This window comes from Meriones unguiculatus, chromosome 16 (genome assembly GCF_030254825.1).
Source record: "Meriones unguiculatus strain TT.TT164.6M chromosome 16, Bangor_MerUng_6.1, whole genome shotgun sequence".
In the NCBI taxonomy this organism is placed as follows: domain Eukaryota; kingdom Metazoa; phylum Chordata; class Mammalia; order Rodentia; family Muridae; genus Meriones; species Meriones unguiculatus.
The window spans coordinates 8340912-8364183 of NC_083363.1; the positions used below are offsets into that span (position 1 = coordinate 8340912).

Below are 23272 nucleotides of genomic sequence, written 5' to 3' on the forward strand. Positions count from 1 at the left end.
GTGTAGGCTTGTCTGTTTGCTACCAGTTAACAGAACAGTCTACATTTTCGACTAGAGACGGTTTTGGGCTGGGAAATGAGGATAGATGACTGCCAGAACTCACACCTTGACCTCAGTTGCTTGTGGGGAGAGGGGTGGGAACACTAGTGTGTGAGGTGAGGAGAGGGCACAGACAGCATGGGGAGGGTTCTAGCTCAGCACGTGGGTTGTCTGGGATGACTCTGAACCGCAGATTTCAGGTTTCTTTGTGCTTTCTGCATCAGGGACCCCAAGGGGGCTGGGCACCCCGTCCTCTAATCACCTCCCCCAGGTCTAGATAGCACAGAATTGGCATCCCGCTAAGTTGCCAGGATATTTGTTGCCTGTTGGAGGGACCACACTGGGAGTGCATGCTTTCAGTAAGAACAGCCAGGGTGAGGTGTGAAGGCAGGACCCCTCCTCACTGGGTGGGGGAAGGAACTCCTCACATCACTCTCTATTCCTCCTGCCTTCTGGGTGGGGTTGAACAGAATAGACTCATGATCCAGCCCATGCAGGGTGCATCAGGCCCCTCTTAGAGGTTCCTTAGGCCAGCTTGGATTTTGAGGTAACAGAAAAAGAGCAGCAGAGAAAGGCAGGCTGGCTGGAGTGGTCCACTGGGTAGAGGAGGCGGTGCTCTGCTCTTTCCACTCTGTACAGGAGATCAATCAGGGTGGGGTAGGATGCAGGTGGAAGGATGGCATGTGTAATAGGTACGGGAGGAGGGAAGTGAAGGATGCAGGAGATGCAGGATTCGGGAGGTGGAGGAGGAGGGATGTGGTAGGTAGCTCAGGGGTAGGTGCAAGGGTGGGAAGCATGGTCGGATACAGGGACAGGAGAATGGTCAGGGGTAGAGGTGGGTCAAACAGCCAGGTGGTCTTGGGCTTGCCAAGACCATCCATTTTGGTTTTTCGAGACAGGGATTCTCTGTGTAGCCCCGAATGTCCTGCAACTCACTCTGTAGACCAGGCTGGTCTCCAACTCACAGAGATCCGCCTGCCTCTGCCTCTCGAGTGCCGAGACTAAAGGCGTGCGCCACCGCCGCCTGCCTGGGTTTGCTCTTGTTCGGTGAATGAGCCACTTGTTGGTAGGGCCATCACCATTCACCTTTAGCAGCTGCCCATTATCCACCACTTAGCCCAGCTGGTGCTTCCGCTCGTGACTAGGGTGGAGCCTGCCGAGGAAGCAGCCTTGAATACTAGGTCTGTGCTTCCCCCAACTTGCCTTCACCTGGGATCCATGTCTGCCTAGGTGTGGCCATCAGGATCCCCATTGTCTGCGTGGTGTTGGAGGGTGGCCCTGGCACCCTGCATGTGAGTACGAGCTGCCGGGCAGCGTGGGGCTCGGGGTGGGGAGCTGTGGAGAGAGGACGGGGAGGTGCTTTTGCTCCAATCTGGTGCCAGCACGGACGGCACACATGCCATGCTGTCCTCTGGATCCGGAGGAAAGGGAATCCACAACAGGACAAGGCTGTTTCCCGGTGGGAGAGGAGGCATGTGATTGTGTAGACACGTGTGTGGGAGAGGTGGCTCGGCTTTAGCCCAGGCCATGGTGGGGACGCTGGCTTTCTCTTCCCAGAACCTCTCCCGAAGGCCTCCACCCAGTGTCCCAGGCACTGGAGCTGAAATCTGGGGTTTTCCTCATGGTCCTGGTATCCTCTTGGCTTTGGTCATTCTAAGTTCTCACGGCACCCCTGTGTGTGGGTCTGGTCAATGGCTATGCCATGAACCCTTTTTATCACAGTGGTATTGGGTGTTCAGTGACAAGCCCGAGTCAGCTGTGCCAGCGGTACATTCCTTGTGTGTCAGCAACAGCTCTCTTGCCTCTTGAACAGTGGACGGCACCATACCCGTGAGGGCTTCCAGCTTCAGAGCTGCAGCCTCAGCTGCCGTTGAATGATGGCAAAAGGCCATCTCACACTTGGTTGAGGGCTCTGGCCCAGCTCACGCTTGGTTCTGGTTCGGCAGACCATCTACAATGCCATCACCAACGGCACACCCTGTGTGATAGTGGAGGGCTCCGGCCGAGTGGCTGACGTCATCGCACAGGTGGCCGCTCTGCCCGTCTCCGAGATCACCATCTCCTTGATCCAACAGAAGCTCAGCATCTTCTTCCAGGAGATGTTTGAGACTTTCACTGAAAACCAGATCGTGGAATGGACCAAAAAGGTGAGGCCCACACGCATATGGTCACCAGGCTGACCCCCAGACACAGCAGGACTCCAGAGACCCTAAATGGGTCAGAGTGGGTATATGATTGAATTTGCAGATGGTGGGAGCTCTGAACCCCAGAAAAGGAAGGGGTCTCTTGTTTGGGCACTGGGAGGTTGAATATGGAAAACAGCATGTCAAAGGAGAACTGAGATTTGAACTCGGTTCTGTAGGATGTAGGATGACAGGGCCAGGCTGGGACACCTCAGAGCTTGGGAGTGCTTTTTCTGGGACCCAGAACCTGTTGCAGTGGAGGGTCAGAAAGCACTGCAGAGCACAGGAAGGGCCTTGGCTGAGAGGCTGGCCACAGAGGACCTTACCGGCCACAGCAGTGAGTAATCTAGCCTTGTCTCCTCATAAGAGCACTAAGGAGCGGCCTCAGAAGTGCCCAGCTCCCCAGTCCAGAAGCTGGGTTTTGGGGTGATGCCCTAACGAGCCCTGAAGAGGCACCAAACTAATGCCGAGTGTGTAGCAAGTGTCTACACCTTTGGTATGTCCCCTGCAAAGCAGGCTGGGTCAGGGCTCAGACCTCACACCCAGGATTTTACACACTCTGTGAGTAGCCAAGCTCCAGGGGAGCTGAGTTTAGGTCCCAGTAGCCATAAGCTACAGGGATACCTGGAGCTATCCACACTAGCCTGTGACTCACGGAGGGGCTTAGGTTGTGGCTACACAGAGGGGAATTAAGAACTCTCCAACTCCGTGACTTAGGGAAGCATGGAGACCTCATTTTAAATTTGCTAAGGATTCAGAGTGGCCTTGTTTGGGGTGGAGTGCTCTGTGGAGATTATCCAGCAGAGAAACAATGACTTTTGTGAGCTCCCTACCCCTTCCCCTCAACCCCTCTCTTCCCCTCCCTACCTCTCCAGTCTTGGAGGCCTTTGCTTCTTTGTTGGGTGTGCTGTGAGCTTTTGGGCAGCTTGGGAGCCTTTTCTCAGCAAGATTATAAATTATTCAGACAATTCAGAGAACTGGATTGAATCTCTCTTTGTCTAAAAGTATTTTTGTTACATTTATGTGTGTGTGTGTGTGTGTGTGTGTGTGTGTGTGTGTGTGTAGTCATGCTCACATGTTGGTGCACACATCACGCATGTCAGAGGGTAACTTTGTGCAAGTCAGTTCTTTCTTTTACCATATGGGTCCTAGGAGATTGAAGAAGGGTCACCAGGCTTGGTGGCAAGTGCTCTTACTGGCTGAGCCTGCCCAGACTAGAGAGTGTGGCTTCTTTTGGGGGCCTCAATCTCTTTTGTCCTTCAAGGAGGCAGAGTACCTCCGACCCTGAGTCTTGCTGAAATCCATTTGCTGCAGATCCAAGACATTGTCCGGAGGCGACAGCTGCTGACGATCTTCCGGGAAGGCAAGGATGGTCAGCAAGATGTGGATGTGGCCATTCTGCAGGCTTTACTAAAAGGTGAGTCGAGGGGCAGAGGGGAAAAACGGAGGGGAGAGGCCAGAACGTAGGTGCTCAGGATGAATGACAGCATCTCTGTGAGATGGACTGGCCAGAGAGCAGCTGCTCTGGCTCACGCCTCTGTACGTTCTTCCCACCCAAGAAACCCAGCAAATTCCCAGTGAGATGAACTCACAGGTATCCATACCTCTTCCATTACAGTCAAGCTTTTCTAAGACAGTGAACTTGAGACTAGCAAGGAAAGGTGGCTTATCCCATACAAGGGGGTCTCAATAAGCTAATATACAGATTTTAAAAAAAAATTATTTAGTTTTATTTCATGTGCATTGATGTTTTGCCTGCATGTAGGCCTGTGTGAGAGTGTCAGATCTTGGAGTTACAGTTGTGAGCTACCATGTGGGTCCTGGAATTTGAACCTGGGTCCTCTGGAAGAGCAGTCAGAGCCCTTAACCACTGAGCCATCTTTCCATCCCCCAATATACAGATTCCTAATTAGACGCTTTAGAAGGTGGAAGGCAGAGGCCTGCAAAGTAGGGGAGAAATTAAAATATTCTCAGATAAACAAAAGCATAGGGAACTTGTAACCACAAGGCCTGAGTTACAAGAAATGCCCAAGAGAGCCAGCGGTGTGTATTGAAAGGATACTAGACAGTGACTCAATACCATATGAAGAAATAAAAATCCCAAACAGGCAAATGCACGGGCAGTTATGAAAGCGTGTGTCACTGGAACAGTGGTTCATAACCACAGTGTTTGTTTTCCGCATTACTTTAGAGGTTAAAACAATAACAATTACTACTCTAAAAGCTCGTATTCTAAGACAGGTCTCCTGGATCATGCTTATAATTCCAGAACTTCAGAGCCTGAAGCAAGAGATTCACTGCCAAGTTTAAGGCCAGGCTGGGCTCTATATTATATTCAAGATTAACTTGTGGAGCCTGCAAGACAGCTTACAAAGCGTCTACACTACAGCAAACTCCACTCATAAGAAGAACTTAAAAAGACAAGTGTGGAGAAGGAGGTAGACAGGTGCTGAGAAGGGGCACAGAAGGCTCCAGAAAAAGGGTTTTGTATTGTAAGACCTGGGGTCTCACAGCTCAGGAGTTCAAGATCGCACCCTTCCCAGAAGCTCCCCCAGACCACGACTCGTTGCAAAAGCAAGAGGTTTATTAACCATTGCGCAATGGGGTCACCCCTGCCAGTCAGCAAAGAGTGGCACTGGGAGACAAAGGCCTTAGGTTTTTAAAAGAAAAATTGCTGGAAATTTGAAGTTGCAGTTTTGGCAATTTAGGATTGGATGAGGAAGCTATAAAGTAAGATAATTGGTTAGTCTTAGGTGTTGGCCAGTCTTAAGCTTGGCCAGTCCTGCCAAGTGTGGATGCAGCTGCAATTTAAGGTGGGGGTGGTTCGCTCATCCTTGAAGATTAGGGGCTGCGGACTTCTGGATGCAGGTCAAAAGCTACTCAGAAGTCTGGGTTTGTTGCTAAGAAATGCTATCTCAAAGACAAGGGTCTGGTCCTTTTTTTGCTGAGTGAAGGTCATTGCTTGCTTGCCTTTTATATATATATATATATATATATATATATATATATATATATATATATATATATATATATATATATATATCTGTCCTCACAGATAGGATCACATTCCTCCATTCTCCGGAAAGTTACTAAGAGGCTTTAGCTTAACCTGAACCTAAAACTCAAAGCTATAGGCTTTAGAAGACATACAGGTTACAAAGTTAGTCTAACCCTTTCAAAACCATCTGCTCACCTCAGATAGGGAACGGATGACAGGCCAAAGCAGCACTAACCACCAAACTCCAACTTGGTAAACCAGTGAGTTTACTGAGGTTAGAGGAGTGTGGGTGAGAAGTTACTCACATTTACTCACAGATGCATGGATGATTCAAAGGTAGATTCAAAGGCATCGTCACTGAAAGTTCCCCCTCCCCCCCCAGCATGGGTGAAAACTCAGAAAAACTGCATCCCTGAAGCTCTCTGTACCACTTTCAGGAAGCTGCGTGTGTGGGAAAGTCTCCTTGTCTTAGCTTTCCTCATTGCTTATATAACTGTGGGAAGTAATGGACCTTGCGAGTTTGGTGGGTTTCAGGGACTTCCTGAGTATTATTGGGCTTGCCCGCAGGAAAGAAGGTTTCAGCTGGAGAAACAGGGGCTGGAGATCATCCTGGACATGATACATAGTCTTGGTGTGGTTTCAGCATGGTTTTCCTGGCGAATTTCCTGTGGCATCAGGCATGTTTCATAGCTTCCGTTGTCGTTTTCTCTCCTTGGCGAAGCATCTTTTGTGTCTTTTGAGCGTTCTTTTTGGTTGTTTGTCTTCCTGTTTCTGAGCTATAGGTGTTTACTGTTCATTCTGATAGGAGTCCTCCGTCAGGCATGTGAAATGGGAAGTCTTTCCTTGGTTTATGGGTTGCGGCCATGTTTTCTTCAGGTGGCTTTGAAGAGCACAGGGATTACCTTTCATGGGTTTTCAACTTCTCCCTTTGCAGTTTGTGTTCTCCGTGTTTTGGCTTAGAACTCTGCCTGTCCTAAGGCTACAAATATTCACCGATATCACTTTTACACACAGAGCCCATTTAAACACCCTATTGTGGTGTAAGGGAGAAAGCCAAAATTGGTTTTGTTCTTCTTCAAATAGAAACCATGTGCAGGTTTGGGGACCTGAGTTCTGATCTCCAACACACACACAGTTAAGCAGAGAGCACACTAAGAAATGCTTGGCTGATATGCATTCCTGAGAATTTGGGTGGTATGGCTGCTACAGAATGGAGACAAATTCGGCACAGGTGTGTGTGTGTCTCTGTGTGTGTGTTGGCTTTTGGAAATCTGCTTTTCATATTAGTGTAAATGTATGTTTTTTTAGAACTCTTTTTTTGTATGTGTGATTTTTTCCCCCTTATGCTATAGTCTACTTGTCACATAGGGACTTGGCACTTAGGGAGGTGGCCCAGAGTAGGGAGATAGGGTGTAGCGATAAACAAAGCCCTGAGATTCTCTGAGCCTAACTGTATAAACTGGGTGTCCCAGAGGGGGTGTCACCACCGAGCTCAGGGTTTTCACTTTAAATCATTAAGGGAACTAGAATTCCTGACCGATTCCGGAGCCTGGCACCAAGCCTCACCTAGAGGCACCTGACACACACTGTCCCCCACAGCCTCTCGAAGCCTCGACCACTTCGGCCACGAGAACTGGGACCATCAGCTGAAGCTGGCGGTGGCGTGGAACCGTGTGGATATCGCTCGCAGTGAGATCTTCACCGATGAGTGGCAGTGGAAGGTGAGATGTCTTACACAAATGGGGGTGTGTGTCTCTGTGGGGTTCCAGCTCTGCCTAGGGACTAGGTGACCAGGGTGGGTTCCATCTTCCAGGAACGATTTCACAGCAGCCTCTTCTAGGGTTCTGAGTGGAGTTCCAGGAGGTGCTGACTTATCGTGACAGTCACTGAACAGTGCTCCCTTTCAGCCTTCAGATCTGCACCCCATGATGACAGCCGCCCTCATCTCTAACAAGCCTGAGTTTGTGAGGCTCTTTCTGGAGAATGGGGTGCGGCTGAAGGAGTTTGTCACTTGGGACACTCTAGCCTGCTTGTACGAGAATCTGGAGCCGTCCTGCCTCTTCCACAGCAAGCTGCAGAAGGTGCTGGCCGAAGAGCATGAACGCCTGGCCTGTGGACCCACTGCCCCCCGGCTGCACATGCACCACGTGGCCCAGGTGCTACGTGAACTCCTGGGGGACTCCACGCAGCTGCTGTACCCCCGGCCCCGGTACAGTGACCGGCCACGGCTCTCACTACCCATGCCACACATCAAACTCAATGTGAGTGCTGGTCATGTGGGCACAAGCGATGTGGGTGCTGGTGTCCGGGGTACAATGACACACTGGTGATGTGTGATGCCTGGGTCTTGGTGGATGGCCAAGACCATCCTTACCTTGGCTATGAGCTCTATGGTCATTAGAACTTAGGAACTGTGGTCTACAGAGCAAGTTCCAGGACAGCCAGGGTTGTTACATAGAGAAATCTTGTCTTAAAAAAACGAACCAAACAAACAAATAAAAATTAGGAGTTGCTAAGTGTGTGTGTGTGTGTGTGTGTGTGTGTGTGTGTGTGTGTCCTATAATTTCAGCTCTCATGAGGCTGAGGTAGGAAGGTGAAGAGTTCAAGGCCAGCCTGGGCTACATGGTGAAGTCATCACTGAGGTAGCCTCAAAGAAAGAAAGGGAGAGAGGAAGGGTGAGAAAAGAGAGAAAGAGGAAACCAAAACCAATTGACCAAACAAACAACCCCAACCAAAGCAATGAGCTCCACACTCTGTCTTGGAAGGCATGGGTTGTGGGAAACCCTGCAGATCCATGTTTGGTGAGAAGGGCAGCAGGAGGACCCCTTTGCTTCTATCTGTGACATGACTCTGATGAATTGGTGTGCGTGTGTGCGCGCGCACGTGTGTGTGTGTGTGTGTGTGTGTGTGTGTGTGATATGCATATGCAAATTAGGGTGTCTGTGTGTGGAGGCCAAAGGTTGATGTCAGGCATCTTCCTCTGTTGTCACCACCTAGTTTTTGAAGACAGGGTCTCTTACTGAACCTCAGGTCTGCTCTTTCAGCTAGCCTGGCTGGCTAATGAGCTCTAGAAGTCCTCCTGTCTCTACTACCCAATCACTACTGTGCTTGTTCTTTCTTTCTTTGTTTTTTTCTTTCTCTTTCTCTCTCTCTCTTTTTTAAATGTGAGTGGTAGGGATTTGAACTAAGGTCCTCAGGCTTGTGCGACTAGCTCTTTACCCACTGAGCCATCTCCTCATTCCCCAATGAATCATTTAATTATGTACCCAAGAGTGATATGTGTCACCTCTCTGCGACTACACAAGGCAGGACACACACTGCCTGCCACCTTGGGGTTCTGATGCTGGGTCCTCTGCCTACCAGGTACAAGGAGTGAGCCTCCGGTCCCTCTATAAGAGATCAACAGACCATCTTACCTTCACCATTGACCCGGTCCGCGACCTTCTCATTTGGGCCGTCATCCAGAACCACAGGGAGCTGGCAGGCATCATCTGGGCTCAGGTACCGGGCTCAGCTTAGTTGCAATGTCCAGACTGATGATCTGAGTCAGGGACTCACTTCCTATAGCAAATCATAGCTCATGGTCGTATGGGACAGTAAGATGTTCAACCCAGGGATGCTTGGTGCACCCAGAAGTAGGAAACAAACAAAAACAAACAAATGAACGACTTTGGTGGTAAAATAATTCTTAAAAGAAGAAAGAAAGAAAAGGAAGGACAGATAAGGACCCTATAAGCAATCGGTTGTGGTTACTTCCAGGGCTCACAATGTAGGCAGTGTTGTTCTCTGTGACCTCCCTAGGTTCCTGTCTGTTTATTATACCCGCTAGGGAGACAAGCACTTGGTACCCATGGGTCTGTACAAGAGGCTGCTATCAGAAGGGCTTATGTGTTAATATGGGATGACTCAAGTTGTTCATATGGACAGGACCCACATAAACTTCAGATCCTAACCATCTCTGTTTGCTATCATAGGTTTCTAGGGGCAGGGTGGGTAAACCTAGCCGGTCCCCCAGGTCCTCATAGTAACCCTGTGTCCCAGAGCCAGGACTGTACTGCAGCAGCACTGGCCTGTAGCAAGATCCTGAAGGAGCTGTCCAAGGAGGAGGAAGATACAGACAGCTCAGAGGAGATGCTGGCACTGGCGGACGAGTTTGAACACAGAGCTATAGGTGAGCTTCCTCAGGCCACCTGCACTGTCACCAGGGTCTCCGTCTCTGTGTGTCAGCTCCGATGCTGTCCTTGTCCATGATCTAGATGTTTCGGGGCAGTACCCACGTGTTAGTCTTACCCCGTGTCCTGGGTACCACCCCAAGGGTCAGGTCTGATCGTCCCAATGTACTTCTTCCTCTATTCCTCAGGTGTCTTCACTGAGTGCTACCGGAAGGATGAGGAAAGAGCCCAGAAGCTGCTTGTCCGTGTGTCCGAGGCCTGGGGGAAGACCACCTGCCTGCAGCTGGCCCTTGAGGCCAAGGACATGAAATTTGTGTCTCATGGAGGCATCCAGGTGATCCCCTGAGGGCCCACTTCCAGAATCAGGTTCCCGGGGCTGCTCATGTGGGCACAGCCCAGCTCTGGTGACATGGTTGTTCCCAGCATTGTGGCTCTTTAATGAGTGGCTCATAGACAGGCACTTGTCTGCTGGTTTGGGGGATGAGGAAATTGGTGCACCAAATGGCTGGTGGGCCTGGGGGAAGCTGTCCAAGCATCAGGTGGCTCCCCGTGCACTTTCCAAAAGCCTGTTTCACCTCATGGGGGGAGTACAGGAAGGACAGGGGACAGTGTAGCCTTCATGGAATATTGGGACCAGGGCGTACACTCCTTTTACTTGGGTATCCTCGGAGCACAGTCTCATGTTGTTGCCATGCCTATGGAGCTCCTGTGCTGTCAGAGTCTGGGCATACGAGGAAGGAATCAAGCCCTGTTCCATGGTGCCAAAAAGGGTCACTTATGACAGCCTGGGACTGTATGACCTCGGGACCTTGCAGAAGTGGGGAGTTCTGCAGCTGGAAGAGGCATGGCGGGCAGAAAAAGGGTCAGCCCCAACCCCACCCCAGTGTGATAAGTCCTATTTCTCCACCATGCACGGTAGCCTGGCTCCAACCACCTAAAGCCCCATTCCTCTGCTGGCTGGCAACGGGGTGCTTGCCAGGCTGGCCACCTATGGTCAGGGGTTCAGAGCTCTGTGGTCACAAGGACGTGACCAGCAGGGTCAGGATCAGGCCGCTGGGTGCCAACTGTCCTGGGACCACCCTGTCCACAGGCTTTCCTGACCAAGGTGTGGTGGGGCCAGCTCTGTGTGGACAATGGCTTGTGGAGGATCATCCTGTGCATGCTGGTCTTCCCACTGCTCTTCACCGGCTTCATCTCTTTCAGGTGAGGGGGGGGGGGTCTGGGCTCCTAGAATGTGCAGACAGTAGAAGGGGACAAACTTTTTCAGTGCCCTGCATTTACTGCCGGATACTGGAGGGTGGATATTGATGAGCCTGTCTGCTGGCCTCAGTTCCGTGCCAACAGGGAGCATGGAGTGGATGGGGTACCCTCAGTGCTGTAGCCAGACCGAGTGGAAGACTGGAGACCAGGCCTGGCTGTGCTTCACTGAGGCGGTCGCCTCAGAGCACATGGGCTCTTGTTAAGATGTCATCTCTGTTTTGATAGACAGCATCTCTGGTTTCCCTGGAAGTTCAGGGGCAGATACCAAGCCTCAGCCCAGGTGGCCAGTCACAAGTCCTTTCATAGCCGTAGGCCACATGCTACACAGCTTTCTCACAGCCTGACTGTTGGGAACATGTCCTAGGGGAAGCCGGGGCACTGAGGGGCAGCGCAGGTATTAAAACAGTTTCAGTCTGTTCTGCCTCTGGACTCTCATCCTGCACAGAACCAGGTCGACCAGAAGTCAGTCTTACATCCTGTCAGGGCTCATGGGCATCACCCTGTGACCTTTGTAGTGTGTGCCCGCTTCCCCAGCCTACCCTGAGAGGAACAGAGCTACGTTTCCAGTAGCAGCTGTGGTAAAAGGCCACGCATCAGAGCATGGGAGTTGGTCATCCCATTAGACTGAGCCTTAAGGTCCTCATTTGTGGGGAGATCCTGAGGTCTGAGAACGCCTCTGATGCTATGAGCACTGCCCAGGGAACCTAACCCAGGTTAGGCTCACAGCCAAGCATGGCCCTGGGTAGGAGCTGTGATGTCCACAGGATGTACAGAGACTCGATTCCTGGCCTTTTGGGTCTGTGCAAGATTTGAGGTCTTTAGAGCCAAGGCTGCTCTGCTGGCCTGCCTGTAACTGCTACGTGACCTTGGGTATCAGACGAGGTGTTCCTTTCTGAGCACATCTGCCCCTTGAGCCACACATCCTGCAGGGTGAGTGGAGATCCTGGGGACCAAAGTCTGGGATGTCGCATTCACGTGAGGTGTCTTCTCCTGCAGGGAAAAGAGGCTGCAGGCACTGTGTCGCCCAGCCCGCGTCCGTGCCTTCTTTAATGCCCCCGTGGTCATCTTTCATCTGAATATCCTGTCCTACTTCGCCTTTCTCTGTCTGTTTGCCTATGTGCTCATGGTGGACTTCCAGCCCTCGCCATCCTGGTGCGAGTACCTCATCTACCTGTGGCTCTTCTCCCTGGTGTGCGAGGAGATGCGGCAGGTGCTCACTGCTCCCTCACCAAGTGTCTGTCTCCACCGAGCCTCACTCGAGCCCCTGGGAGCTGGGCAGAACCTCAGGAGGCAGGCAGCCACTCCTCCTGGCTCCTCCATCGAGCCTTGCCCCCATGGCCTGCCTGCCCTGTCTGAGGCTGGGCTTCTGGACCTTTCCGGTACAAAACACTCGAGACCCACCTCAGTTTCCAGTGCTCCCAGAGGCTGGGTCTGTGTGCCCAAGGTCCCCCATCCACCTAATCACTTTCTATTGCCGCCTTTGAAGGGGTTTGCCTCCCCCACATTGCCAAGTGTGGAGCCCTAATTTGCTCCCAGAGGCTGGGTCTGTGTGCCCAAGGTCCCCCATCCACCTAATCACTTTCTATTGCCACCTTTGAAGGGGTTTGCCTCCCCCACATTGCCAAGTGTGGGTGCTAATTTGCAAAAGGCTTGGGCTGATGGAGAGCCGTGAATGTGGTTATGGTTCGTCCCAGAAAAAAAGGGCTTAGAATAAAATATGCCAAATATTAGCTGGGTGTGGTGGCACACACCTGTAATCCCAGCACTCGGGGAGGCAGAGGCAGGTGGATCTCTGTGAGTTAGGCCCGCCTAGTCTACAAAGCTAGTCCAGGACAGCCAATGCTACACAGAGAAACCCTATCTTGAAGACCCCAAAGGGATCCATCTACCCAAGGACTACTGATCCAGAGCAGCCAGAGGTCCCTTTGTTGAGGCCGAGACAGAATTTGATTCTCCCTGCAAGGATGTGTAAGGACATCCAGGCCAGTGGCACCCCAGCTGCTTCTGCAAGCCGCAGGGTCCAGGGTTTGAACTGCAGGTCAGTCCCACAGACATGGCTCTGTTGTCATGGCTGATCTGTCTCCAGCCCCTCTAGAGGTTGAACTAGTCCTGAGTGGCCTGTCTGACCACTAGCTTAGATCTCTGGCAAACAAGACACTGCTGTAAAGATGGATGTTCCAGGGACTTGAGGTCAGCTCCCAGGACAAAGGCCTGTGTGACCACTGAGCAGACCAACCCTTACTGTTCTAGGTCCTTACTGAATCCTTGTGGTACAAGCTTACATTGGGTGGACACCCTTCCTGTTGGGGGACCCAAGGAAATAAGAGGAGACCTCTGGAAGAAACCATGAGGCAGGAGCTGGATGGGTCTGAGGCTCTGGAAGTCTGGGCTTCCTCAACCTCTGTAGCCAGACCCTCCATGGGGGTCAGGGCTTCTATGTCCCCTGAACTCAACTCACATGGCAGCCCAAGACAGAGGGCACATGTGGCTCTTAGACTCAGACCAAGGGAAAGGACGTGCCTTTGTTGAGGGCTTGGTACCAGAGAAGTGTGAAAAATTCCTGCCAGGCAGAGCATGTGAGGCTCCTGGGGGCTCCTCTAGGCCCGCTTTTCCCAGGCTATCTCAGGAAGCAGGCATCATTCTGGACAGCAAATGTCTTTGTGGGAGGCGCTAGAGAGGGCACACCCACCCACTCATAACTCATTCACAAACAGGCGCGCGCGCACACACACACACACTCACAGGCTTAATAGCACCACTGGTTCATGGGAGACTAACAGTGAAGTCTGGCAGGAACTTACCTCTATCCGTGCTTGTTCCCGAACTTGTCGAGTGCAGAGCTCCACCCTCTGTCCCACTGGCCCCCACCACAGTCACGCTCTGCTGAGAAAGGGCTTTGTTTGTGTGCCGCTGATGGAGAGGTTGGCCTCCCCTAACCGTGATCTCCTCAGTAGCTCTTCTACGATCCCGATGGCTGCGGGCTGATGAAGAAGGCATCCCTGTACTTCAGTGACTTCTGGAACAAGCTGGACATTGGGGCCATCCTGCTCTTCATAGCAGGACTGACCTGCCGGTGAGTGGCCTTCTCCCTGTGTGGCACCCGGACCCAGCCAGCTTAAGACAAGGTGGGGAGCTGACTTTAGTCCCGACAGGTGATCTCTGAACTCTGACTCTTGCTTGTCCATGGTGCAGTGATGGGTAAGACCATGCTTGCCCTCGGTGCTGATGGAGACATGGTGTTGGGGTGTGTGACTTCTCTTTGGCCATCTTGGATTGCTGTTACGTGCAGGGCCCACCAGTCAAATTGTTTGTCTCAGCTTCTGAGGCACACAGTGTCCTCTTGGTCCCTCCCTGCTGGGTTATACCCCACCAGTGACAGCTTGTGTGTCTGAGATGTGATGGCCCCCCTTTTTTCTTGAGGTGGGATGGATATGGCCAAGGCTCCTGCAGTTATTTCTGGGATGTCCTTGTGCCTGAGTTTCTGGACTCCACTGGAGCCAACCCAGTTCTCTATGGATGGTTTGCTCTTGATGTTTACCCTCACCTTCAACATGTTTAGGCCTGGCTCCTCCAGAGCCTGGTATCTCCAAGGACCACCCCAAGCCAGGGAGAGGCTCTGGAAACCTCTGCCCCCTTCAAGCAGAGCCTGAGGTAGTACCCTGCCCACTGCCAGGCTCATCCCAGCGACACTGTACCCCGGGCGTATCATCCTGTCTTTGGACTTCATCATGTTCTGCCTCCGCCTCATGCACATCTTCACAATCAGCAAGACGCTGGGGCCCAAGATAATCATCGTGAAACGGATGGTGAGGGCACAGGGGGCTTACCTGGGAAGGGCCGGGGCCCATGGCCGCTGTAAGGGGAGCCCAGAGCTGTGCCCACCATGAAAGAGGGAGACTGGGTCTAGGGCTTACCAGTTGTCCTGTGTCTTGCCCCTGCCCTCATCCTCAGAATCGATGAATCTCCCTCAGACTGTTGTCTGGATGCCTCCTCCTCCAGGCTGCCTTCCCTGTTTCCCATGTCACAGCCCCCGCATGGGCCCCACTGCTGCTCAGATACAAGCCTTTAGTTCTTGGGTCATCTGACCCCCCTCCAAATCTTAGGGTACTCCCTGTCAAGATGTCAGTGTGCTCTCTGTGAGGTTTCAAGGAGGCCCTGGCTGCTCCCCAGTGTCAGGGTGACAGTGGGAAGAGGGCATCCGGGGCGGGACGTGCCGCTCATCATTTCCCTCTCTGCAGATGAAGGACGTCTTCTTCTTCCTCTTCCTCCTGGCGGTGTGGGTGGTGTCCTTCGGAGTGGCCAAGCAGGCCATCCTCATCCATAACGAGAGCCGAGTGGACTGGATCTTCCGAGGGGTCGTCTACCATTCTTACCTGACCATCTTTGGGCAGATCCCAACCTACATCGATGGTAGGGAGCCAGGTTGTGGGAACCTCCGGGGTAAGAGGAACTGAGAGAGATGGAGACGGGGAGCTCCTTAGGACCTCCTAAGAGTCCAAGGTTACAGGAGGTGGCGGTCATTTCCAGCTAGGGTGTGCGGCTTTCTGAGTCCCAGGAAAACCCGGGGCTCCATTGGGTTAGCTTGCCCTGGATGCTGAGAGCCCTCAAAGGAGAGTGAAGGGAACCTGCGTTTCCCAAGGAAGAGTGTGTTAACAGCAACTTAAGATGTATGGGGCACAGCTGACAGTCCACAACATTAAAAGCCACGTCATCCCCTCTCCCTCACCCCACAACAGTCAGAAATTCTTACTCCTTGACAGGAAGATGACTTTTTGGTGTTTGTGTGTATGTGTGTGTGTGTGTGCCTGTGCCTGTGTGTGCTCATACATGTGTGAGCATGCGTATATGAGCACATGTGTGTGTTTATGTGAGTGTGTGCATATGTGTGTGAGTATATATACATGCATGGGGGCGAGAGCACAACCTCAGGTGTCCTTTCTTAGGAGTCACCCACCTTGTTTGTTTTTTTACTCTCCCTTTTACTTTTATTTCACGTGTGTGAGTGTTTGACTTCATGTAGCTGTGAGCCTCCATGTGGGTATTGGGAGTTGAACCCAGGTCCTCTGGAAGGACTCATAGCCATTTCAGGGTCTTAGGGGGTGGAGCAAGTCTCAGCACCTCATTCCATTTTATGGCTCAATGGTGTTTCTCCGCATGGATGGAGCACATTTTAGTTATTCATAAGCTGTGACCACGTTTGTTCTTTGTGGGTTTGGGCTACCGTGGCTGCTGCTGCTGCTGCTGCTGCTGCTGCTGCTGCTGCTGCTGCTGCTGCTGCTGCTACTGCTACCACCACCACCGCCGCGAACTCACATCTGTGCTTCTGTGTGGGTATGTTTAACTCTGGGAACACACCGAGTTGTTTCCACAGAGGCAACGTGTCTCAGTTTCTCCACACTCACCTCACACTTGTTACTGTCGGGTGGGTGTCAGCAGTGTCTCCTTGTGGATTTGATTGACATTTCGCTAATGGCTTCTGTGAACGTATTGTTATGTGCTTACTGGACCATTTGTGCATCTTCTTAGGAGAAATGTCCATTTCTGTCTTTTGCTCATTTCCCCCTTCCATTATATTTTTTCTTATTTATTGAGCTTTTAAGACTTCTGTCAGAGGACTAGTTTGCAATACTTTCTATTATTACAGAGGTTGTCATTTTATTTTATTTACGGAAAGGCACTTTCTTTGAAGCATGTAATTTTAATGAGGTACAGCTTGATTTTTATAATCATTTGAGCCTCTGTGTCATGGTGGAGAAAACGTTGCTTAACCGAAGGCTCAGAAGGTTTATGTGTGTGTTTTTCTCGTAAGGGTTTATAGCTTTCGATCTTTCTTTTGACCTCTGACTCATTGGCAAAAACTCGCTTTCAGCCTCGCCACATCAGTGATAACTACTCTCTTCTTCCCCTATGCGGCTATGAATCTACTTTGTCTGTACATGTTTGTATGTGAGATAAGGGTTGTTCTTCGATTTCTATTTATTATTTTACATATGTTAGCATTTCACTTGCATGTATGCGTATGTTTTACATGTCTGCTTGGTGCTCAGGGAGGCCAGAAGAAAGCATCGGATTTGCTGGAACTGGAGTGAGAGATGGTTGTGGCCCACCATGGGGCAAGTATTTCTCACTGAGTTGTTTTGGCTCCTTGGGAAAGCTACCTGACCACGAATAAAAGCACTCATTTCAGGCCTCCCATCATTTTCTGCTGTTACGGCTGTGCCAAGGCTGCTGTAGTTTATAGTAAGTTCTGATATCAGGCTGGGTGGGGCCTCCAGGCTTGCTCTTCTTCTTCCCAAATGGCCTTGGTCTCTGAATTCCTTGGGTCCACGTGAAGGTTGGGGCTTTCGGCTGGAAGCAAACTCTCCCTCTAACCATTTGGAACACTGACTTATCTTAGTCCTCCTTTGGCTTCCAGTGGCCAGGTCTGCTGAGCAGACCTGCGGTATCGCCCTCTTTTTTAGTGTGTGTTGCTGTTATTTTTCTTTTATGTCTGTTATTTTTAGATATATTTTATTTTTAATGGTGTGTGTGTGTGTGTGTGTGTGTATGTGTGTGTGTGTGTGTTTGAGGGTATGTGCACATGAAAACAGTGCCCACAGAATCTGATCCCTGGAAGTTGGAGTTATAGTAGTTGAGAGCCACCTGAAGTGGGTGCTGGGAACTGAACTTGGGTCCTCTGGGAGGGCAGTTATGTGCTCTTACCTGCTGAGCCACCTCTCTAGCCCCCACTGTTTCTTTCAAACTCCTTTCCTTCTAATTAAATTTCTCAGGATCAAGGCCCATGCACCGATGACAGTAGCCATGAGAAGTGCCTTGGGAGAGACAGCTGGACCCTGGGGTACAGGGTGCCAACTTGGGAGAAAGCTTTGGCTCCAGGCTCCCCTCCAACAGTCCACTCCCTGCTTGAGGATACCCAAGTACATATCGTCATCTTATCAGGCTTTGGACATCCAGCTCCTAACTCCTGGGATGTAATGTTTAAACACTGTGAGGACCCTAGGTACCCCAATGGCCAGGGTCCCTGGCAGCCAGTTCCTGGTGACAAACTGCATGTTTTTTTGGTTCCCCCTCCCTCATTCCTCACAGGTGTAAATTTCAGCATGGACCAGTGCAGCCCCAATGGCACGGACCCCTACAAGCCCAAGTGTCCGGAGAGCGACTGGACAGGGAAAGTGCCTGCCTTCCCCGAGTGGCTCACAGTCACCCTGCTCTGCCTCTACCTGCTATTCACCAACATCCTGCTGCTTAACTTGCTCATCGCCATGTTCAAGTGAGTGTGGGCGCGGGTGCAGGGCAGGGCTCTCCTGGGCTGGCGTGTGCACAGGTAGGCACATGATATCCTCGTGAGAGTGTGTGCGTAGTTCCTGTGGAACCAGCATGCCATCTTCTCCGTGTCACTGTTCCTAGCGGTCCAGTAACCCCTGTCCACTGACTCTGGGGCCCAATGACCCACTTCTGCTCTGATAGGGAACAGCTTAGCCATGGAAGGCCCAGTCTTCCCGCATGCAACCCTTGAGCCCTTGGCCCAGGTTTCCTGGTGGCTGTGACCGTTGGAAGTCCCTCTGTTGTGGTCTGCACCACAAACTCTTTCCTCACCAGCTGAGTTTGGGGGCTGCCCCTTCTGTTTTTAGAGTATTCTAAACATTAAGAACCACAGGAGCTAGCTACCTCTGAGGTCAGGGCAAGGGGTATGGGTAGGAGTGGGGAGGACAAGCCATCTGATAATGTGGCAAACGTCACTTCCCCTGCCCCCGGGCCTCAGTGTCAGACTTGGGTACCTAAAGTACCTGAGACAGCATCCTCTCCTTCTTTGAATCACTAGATACTCTGTGCAGTTCAGAGCCTGTGTCTAGCCCCTCCCAGATGCCATCTTTTCTTATTCATTAATACAAACCTAAAATCCCTGTGATTTCCCTTCCGCTCACCTGCCTCTGCTGTGCCAGACACTTGGCTCTGGAATGCTGTGTCCCACGAGCCTTCTGACACACACACACCTCTGCCTCCCACCAGCTATACATTCCAGGAGGTACAGGAGCACACGGACCAGATCTGGAAGTTCCAGCGCCACGACCTGATTGAGGAGTACCACGGCCGGCCCCCGGCCCCTCCACCCCTCATCCTCCTCAGCCACCTGCAGCTCCTGATCAAGAGGATTGTCCTGAAGATCCCTGCCAAGCGGCACAAGCAGCTCAGTGAGCCCCCTGACCCCTCCCTCCCACGTCGTGCAGTCCTGCCATGCTGGGTGCAGTTGTGAATGTGGGGTTCCTTTCAGAACCCCGGGCGGTCAGCAGGCATGGGGACCTCTCCTGCTGCTGGGCTCTCCCTGCCACCGGCATGAGCCAGTAGTTCCCTGGGCCTGGGCCTGGGGTGCTAGACCCTTTCCATGGGGCCCTCGGTGGGTTATCAGATCCTTGCTAAGCCCTATCCCGCCTACAGAGAACAAGCTGGAGAAGAACGAGGAGGTGGCCCTCCTGACCTGGGAGGTCTACCTGAAGGAGAACTACCTGCAGAACCAGCAGTTCCAGCACAAACAGTGGCCAGAGCAGAAGATCCAGGACATCAGTGAGAAGTACAGAGGCTGGGGGCCCTGGGGGATGCACCCTGAAAGCCATGCCCCAAAGCCATTCAAAGTATGATCTCACGGGGGGGGGGGGGGGAGGGCCCATGCCCTGTGGGAGAGAAAACTGGATGTCATCGCACTCAGACAAGCAAGCAGGGACCTGATTGTGAGGGTGATAGCAGTGATGGTGATGATGGTAGTGATGAAAGTGATGATGGTGGAGATGGCGATAATTATGGTGCTGATGATGGTAGTGGTGATAACGGTGACGATGTTGATGTGACATGATGTTGAGGTGACATGGTGACAATGAGGTTAGTACTGGAGGCCATGGTGACTATAGTGATGGCACTGGTGCTGGTGCTGCTGGAGATGATGGTGTTGAGAGTGATGGTACTACTCCTGATAGTGCTGGGAGTCATGGTGACAATGACGGCAGCATCAGCACACCTAGCTGACAATCGAAGCCCCTTGTACCCATCACGATGGGTAAGCTAGACAAAGATGTAGACTGTTTTGCTTGAGTTCGGGTACTATGATGTCGAATTATTCTTTGGAATGCCCTCTGCGTGGAACAGATTTCTACTCAGTGCCATCATATGGAAGGGTCTTTCCTGCTTCCACACTCCCTGTCCATACCTGTGACACTTCAGCAGACTGGCTGGTTGGCAGCTTTACTGGCGTGTTGGTTGGTTGATGGTTTTGTGAGTGTATTGCTTGGTGAGTCTGTTTCAGGTTCATCTGTGGTTTATTGGTGGATTTAGAGGCTTATTGGTTGGTGAGTGTATCAGCTGATTGCTTGGCGGTGTGCTAGTTCCTTTTTGGTAGTTGTGGGAAAACACCAAGGCAACTTATAGAAGAAAGTTTATTTTGTCTTACAGGCCCAGAGGGTTAGAGTCCATAACTGTGGTCATACCACGGCAGTATGTATGTAAGCTGGGCGCTCACATCTTGAACTGTTAGCACAAAGCAGAGAGAGCAAATCTAAAAACCTGCCAGTGATATCCTTCTTCTAACAAGAATAGAGCACCTATGCCTTCCCAAACAGGACCATCAACTGGGGACCAAGGATTCAAATACCCAAGACTTCGGGGAGGAAATTTCTCATTCGGATCACCCCAGTGGGCTGGGGGTAGTACCTAGCTGTCCCTCCATGAGCTTCCTGAGAGCAGGGATAGAATCCTACAGGGTCCCCCAGAGTAGCTGCCCCCCTCCCCCCAGTAAAACCCAGAGCCTGGCAAAAACTGTGAATGCCTTGAGGTTATTGAGCTGTGGGTCCTGGGCCAGCTGGCCTGCAGCAGACTGGGTTGTGTTCTTTGCTGATACCACATTCTCATCGACTATTTAAATGGCAGGTGCTGGAGTCCACGCAGCCCCTCAGCACCTGCTCATCAGAATGATTGTATGGTGTCATTAGATTTTGAACAATAACTGTACCCGCTGCCCAGATTCTGGGGTGTGTGGTATCCAAGGCTGATAAAATGGGGCTTATGTCTGGATGCTCCATCATCAGGGTGATCTTGAAGCTGGGTCAGTAAAGTCAGCCTGAGGGCTCTCCTGGCACAGTGTCAAGGGCTTGCTTGTTGACTGAGCACATGACCTGCATCCCTACTCTAGCCTTTCTTACAGAAAGGCATTTGAAATGACAAAGACTCAAGATAGGGGCAAAAGTATCATGGGTCCAGCGTTCACTGCTGGTGAACAATATAGCCTGGAATCGAGAGCCTGTCCTGGTGATTTTGTGCTCTCCTGCCTCAGGGAACTAGGCTGGCCCTGAAGACATCAGCTACATGGACCCACTCAGCCCTTGTCCCAGAAGGAGGCTCAGAAAGGATCTGATGTCTAGTTTCCAGCCTGGGGCCTGGAAGAAGTTGGGCTTCTCCAGTTACTTCCTGAGGTTAAAAGGGATTATTAAAATATCAAATTTCCAAGATGGTTCCTAAGGCATTCCAGTGGGAATCGTACCTAGCGTGCTAAGATGTAGCTTCTCGGGGTCTCTGGCTTATTGTTTAGAAGTCTTTAACAGAAGTCTATGCGCCTAGGGCGTAAGTACCGTGAAGCACAGAGTGACAGGTTAGATGATGAGTGACGGTCCCTCGGACCTGGTGAAGACCCTGGCCTGGCCACTTCCTCTCTGGGGGCACGGTGAGGGATCTGAGACCCAGGGAGGCACCCTGATGCATGATGTGCTAGCACCTCATGGCATTGGGCTGAGCTAAGTTGGTCCCAGCTTCTCACCCGTAGAGAATAGCTGGACGTTTTGGGGTTTCTGCAAATCTAAATGGTTCTCACTGTGTCACCATGACTGAATCATAGGTTTCCAAACATGCTGAAAACATCACAGCCTCACCCTTACACGTTGGCAAGGTTGTCTTGGAAAAAGGGGCAAGGGCACCAGGGGTGTGTTTTGTGGACTGAAGCAGCAGAAGCCAGCGCACTCCGGGTGGCTCCTAGCTTCCCTTCCCTGGATGACTGTTTAAACTGGGTCACATCCCGGAGACACTGATAAGATATTACCAAGTGGCTCACTTTATTACAAACGGATATTGCTAGCAGTCTGGCACCGCAAGTGAGAGGAAGTAAAGGAATCCCTGGGTAAACAACTTTGAGCTGGGCAGGCAGGCTTAGTGGTGTTTTGACTATAAACACAGCTGGTCTTGGAGGGGCTTTTAGTTCAAACTAAACATTCCCCAACAGCCCCAGTACCCCACCTGTACCAACCTAGCTGTCTCCACAAGCTTTGTCAGCTGAGATAGCTTTCAGAGCTTGTGGCCTGGCACCGTGTGGCAAATCTAGACAGGTGGGCTGCTGTGCATACTGTCACCTCCCCCAGCTGACACCTCGGGTGGCCTGTTGAGCTGGGCCACAGAAGCCTGGGTTGCCCACCTGCTGGGACAGTTTTGGTTTACGATAGAGACATATGCTGTAGATACTTTCAGATGACATGAGACAGTATTGAAATGAGAGCCAGTGGGATGCCACGCCTGGGCTGCTGGGCTTGGGGGGCTGTCTGGAATTGGGGTGTCATGTTTTCTATAATCGGCAAGTTCACTAACGCTCATCCATCTGTCCTCTTTCAGAGTGGACACTATGGTGGGTCTGCTGGACATGGACCGTGTGAAGAGGTCAGGCTCCATGGAACAGAGGCTGGCCTCCTTGGAGGAACAGGTAGGGTTGGGAGTCAGGGCCTGGTGGGGCATTTTGTGGTGTGGCGATGCTGAGACTGGGCACTTTGGGAAAAGATGGAGAAATGGAGGTTTGTAAAGGGGTGGGGGGTGGAGAGGGAGAGAGGGAGGGAGGGAGGAAGAGGAGGGGTCATTATCCAAAGAAGAAGTTCCTTTTTTTATTCCCTAGAAAATTCTACCCAAGCTTTCTAACACTGAGCTCTCCCAGGTTTGAGCTGTGAGGCAGCCATATTTGGTACATGGCTCTGGTGGTCCCACAGTATACATGGCTCCTCTCTCCACTTGAGACCACCCCCGAGACACTGATATCTTGGGACCTTAGAGTAACAACCTCAAGTTCTCCTCTGAGGCTGCATGACCCAGCTAGTTGTCTGGGTCACTCGGGGATTGAGGCCAGTCCTCCAGGACGTAAGCCATATGCCTTGTGGACCACACATGCCAACCCAGTCTTTCTTGGGGCATGCCATCCAGGTGGCTCAGACGGCCAGAGCTTTGCATTGGATCGTGACAGCCCTGAAGGACAGTGGCTTTGGCTCAGGGGCAGGCGTGCTGACCCTGGGTGAGTATATGGTGTCTCAGGAGCCATCGCCAATAATCTGTGGTTTTGAGTCCAGAGGATGGGTTGGGAGGAGAGGGAGCTCTAGGGGTTTTGCTGAAGGAGGACTTTGGCGGTAGCCATCTCCATGCCCTGCGGGGCCAGCCCTCAGCTCTGCCTGTGAGCCAGGCTGGCTTGAGCTGTTATTAGACTCCAAGGGGCAGCATGCTACACATCTCACTAACCTCCTCCTTTCTGACTTCCTTCTTTACATCTTGCCGCAAAGTTGGGAGCAAAGAACAGTTCTAAGTGACTGAGGCTATCGTGTCAGTCAAGGAAT

At 51.7% G+C, this 23272-nt stretch overlaps 1 protein-coding gene across 14 annotated transcripts in view; it reads left to right on the forward strand.

The window, feature by feature from the left end:
• The window catches only part of Trpm2 (transient receptor potential cation channel subfamily M member 2), a 48410-nt gene that overhangs the window by 16001 nt on the left and 9137 nt on the right, over positions 1 to 23272 (forward strand). For 6 of the 14 annotated variants that reach the window (XR_002476866.2, XR_002476867.2, XM_021649666.2 and 3 more), the window contains 18 exons: positions 1270 to 1331; positions 1986 to 2186; positions 3537 to 3639; positions 6820 to 6941; positions 7128 to 7481; positions 8584 to 8721; positions 9262 to 9391; positions 9581 to 9726; positions 10483 to 10595; positions 11649 to 11862; positions 13607 to 13725; positions 14326 to 14458; positions 14891 to 15062; positions 17739 to 17922; positions 18663 to 18844; positions 19089 to 19221; positions 22293 to 22380; positions 22869 to 22956. Coding sequence is in view for 12 of the 14 variants with exons in the window: in XM_021649666.2 (XP_021505341.1) it covers positions 1270 to 1331; positions 1986 to 2186; positions 3537 to 3639; positions 6820 to 6941; positions 7128 to 7481; positions 8584 to 8721; positions 9262 to 9391; positions 9581 to 9726; positions 10483 to 10595; positions 11649 to 11862; positions 13607 to 13725; positions 14326 to 14458; positions 14891 to 15062; positions 17739 to 17922; positions 18663 to 18844; positions 19089 to 19221; positions 22293 to 22380; positions 22869 to 22956 (2682 nt within the window). In the remaining 2 variants the exon portion in view is untranslated. Of the gene's footprint in view, positions 1 to 1269; positions 1332 to 1985; positions 2187 to 3536; positions 3640 to 6819; positions 6942 to 7127; positions 7482 to 8583; positions 8722 to 9261; positions 9392 to 9580; positions 9727 to 10482; positions 10596 to 11648; positions 11863 to 13606; positions 13726 to 14325; positions 14459 to 14890; positions 15063 to 16631; positions 16893 to 17422; positions 17640 to 17738; positions 17923 to 18662; positions 18845 to 19088; positions 19283 to 19328; positions 21110 to 22292; positions 22381 to 22868; positions 22957 to 23272 lie in introns of those variants that run through there. The other 8 variants (XM_021649673.2, XM_021649665.2, XM_021649671.2 and 5 more) reach the window with 8 other exon arrangements.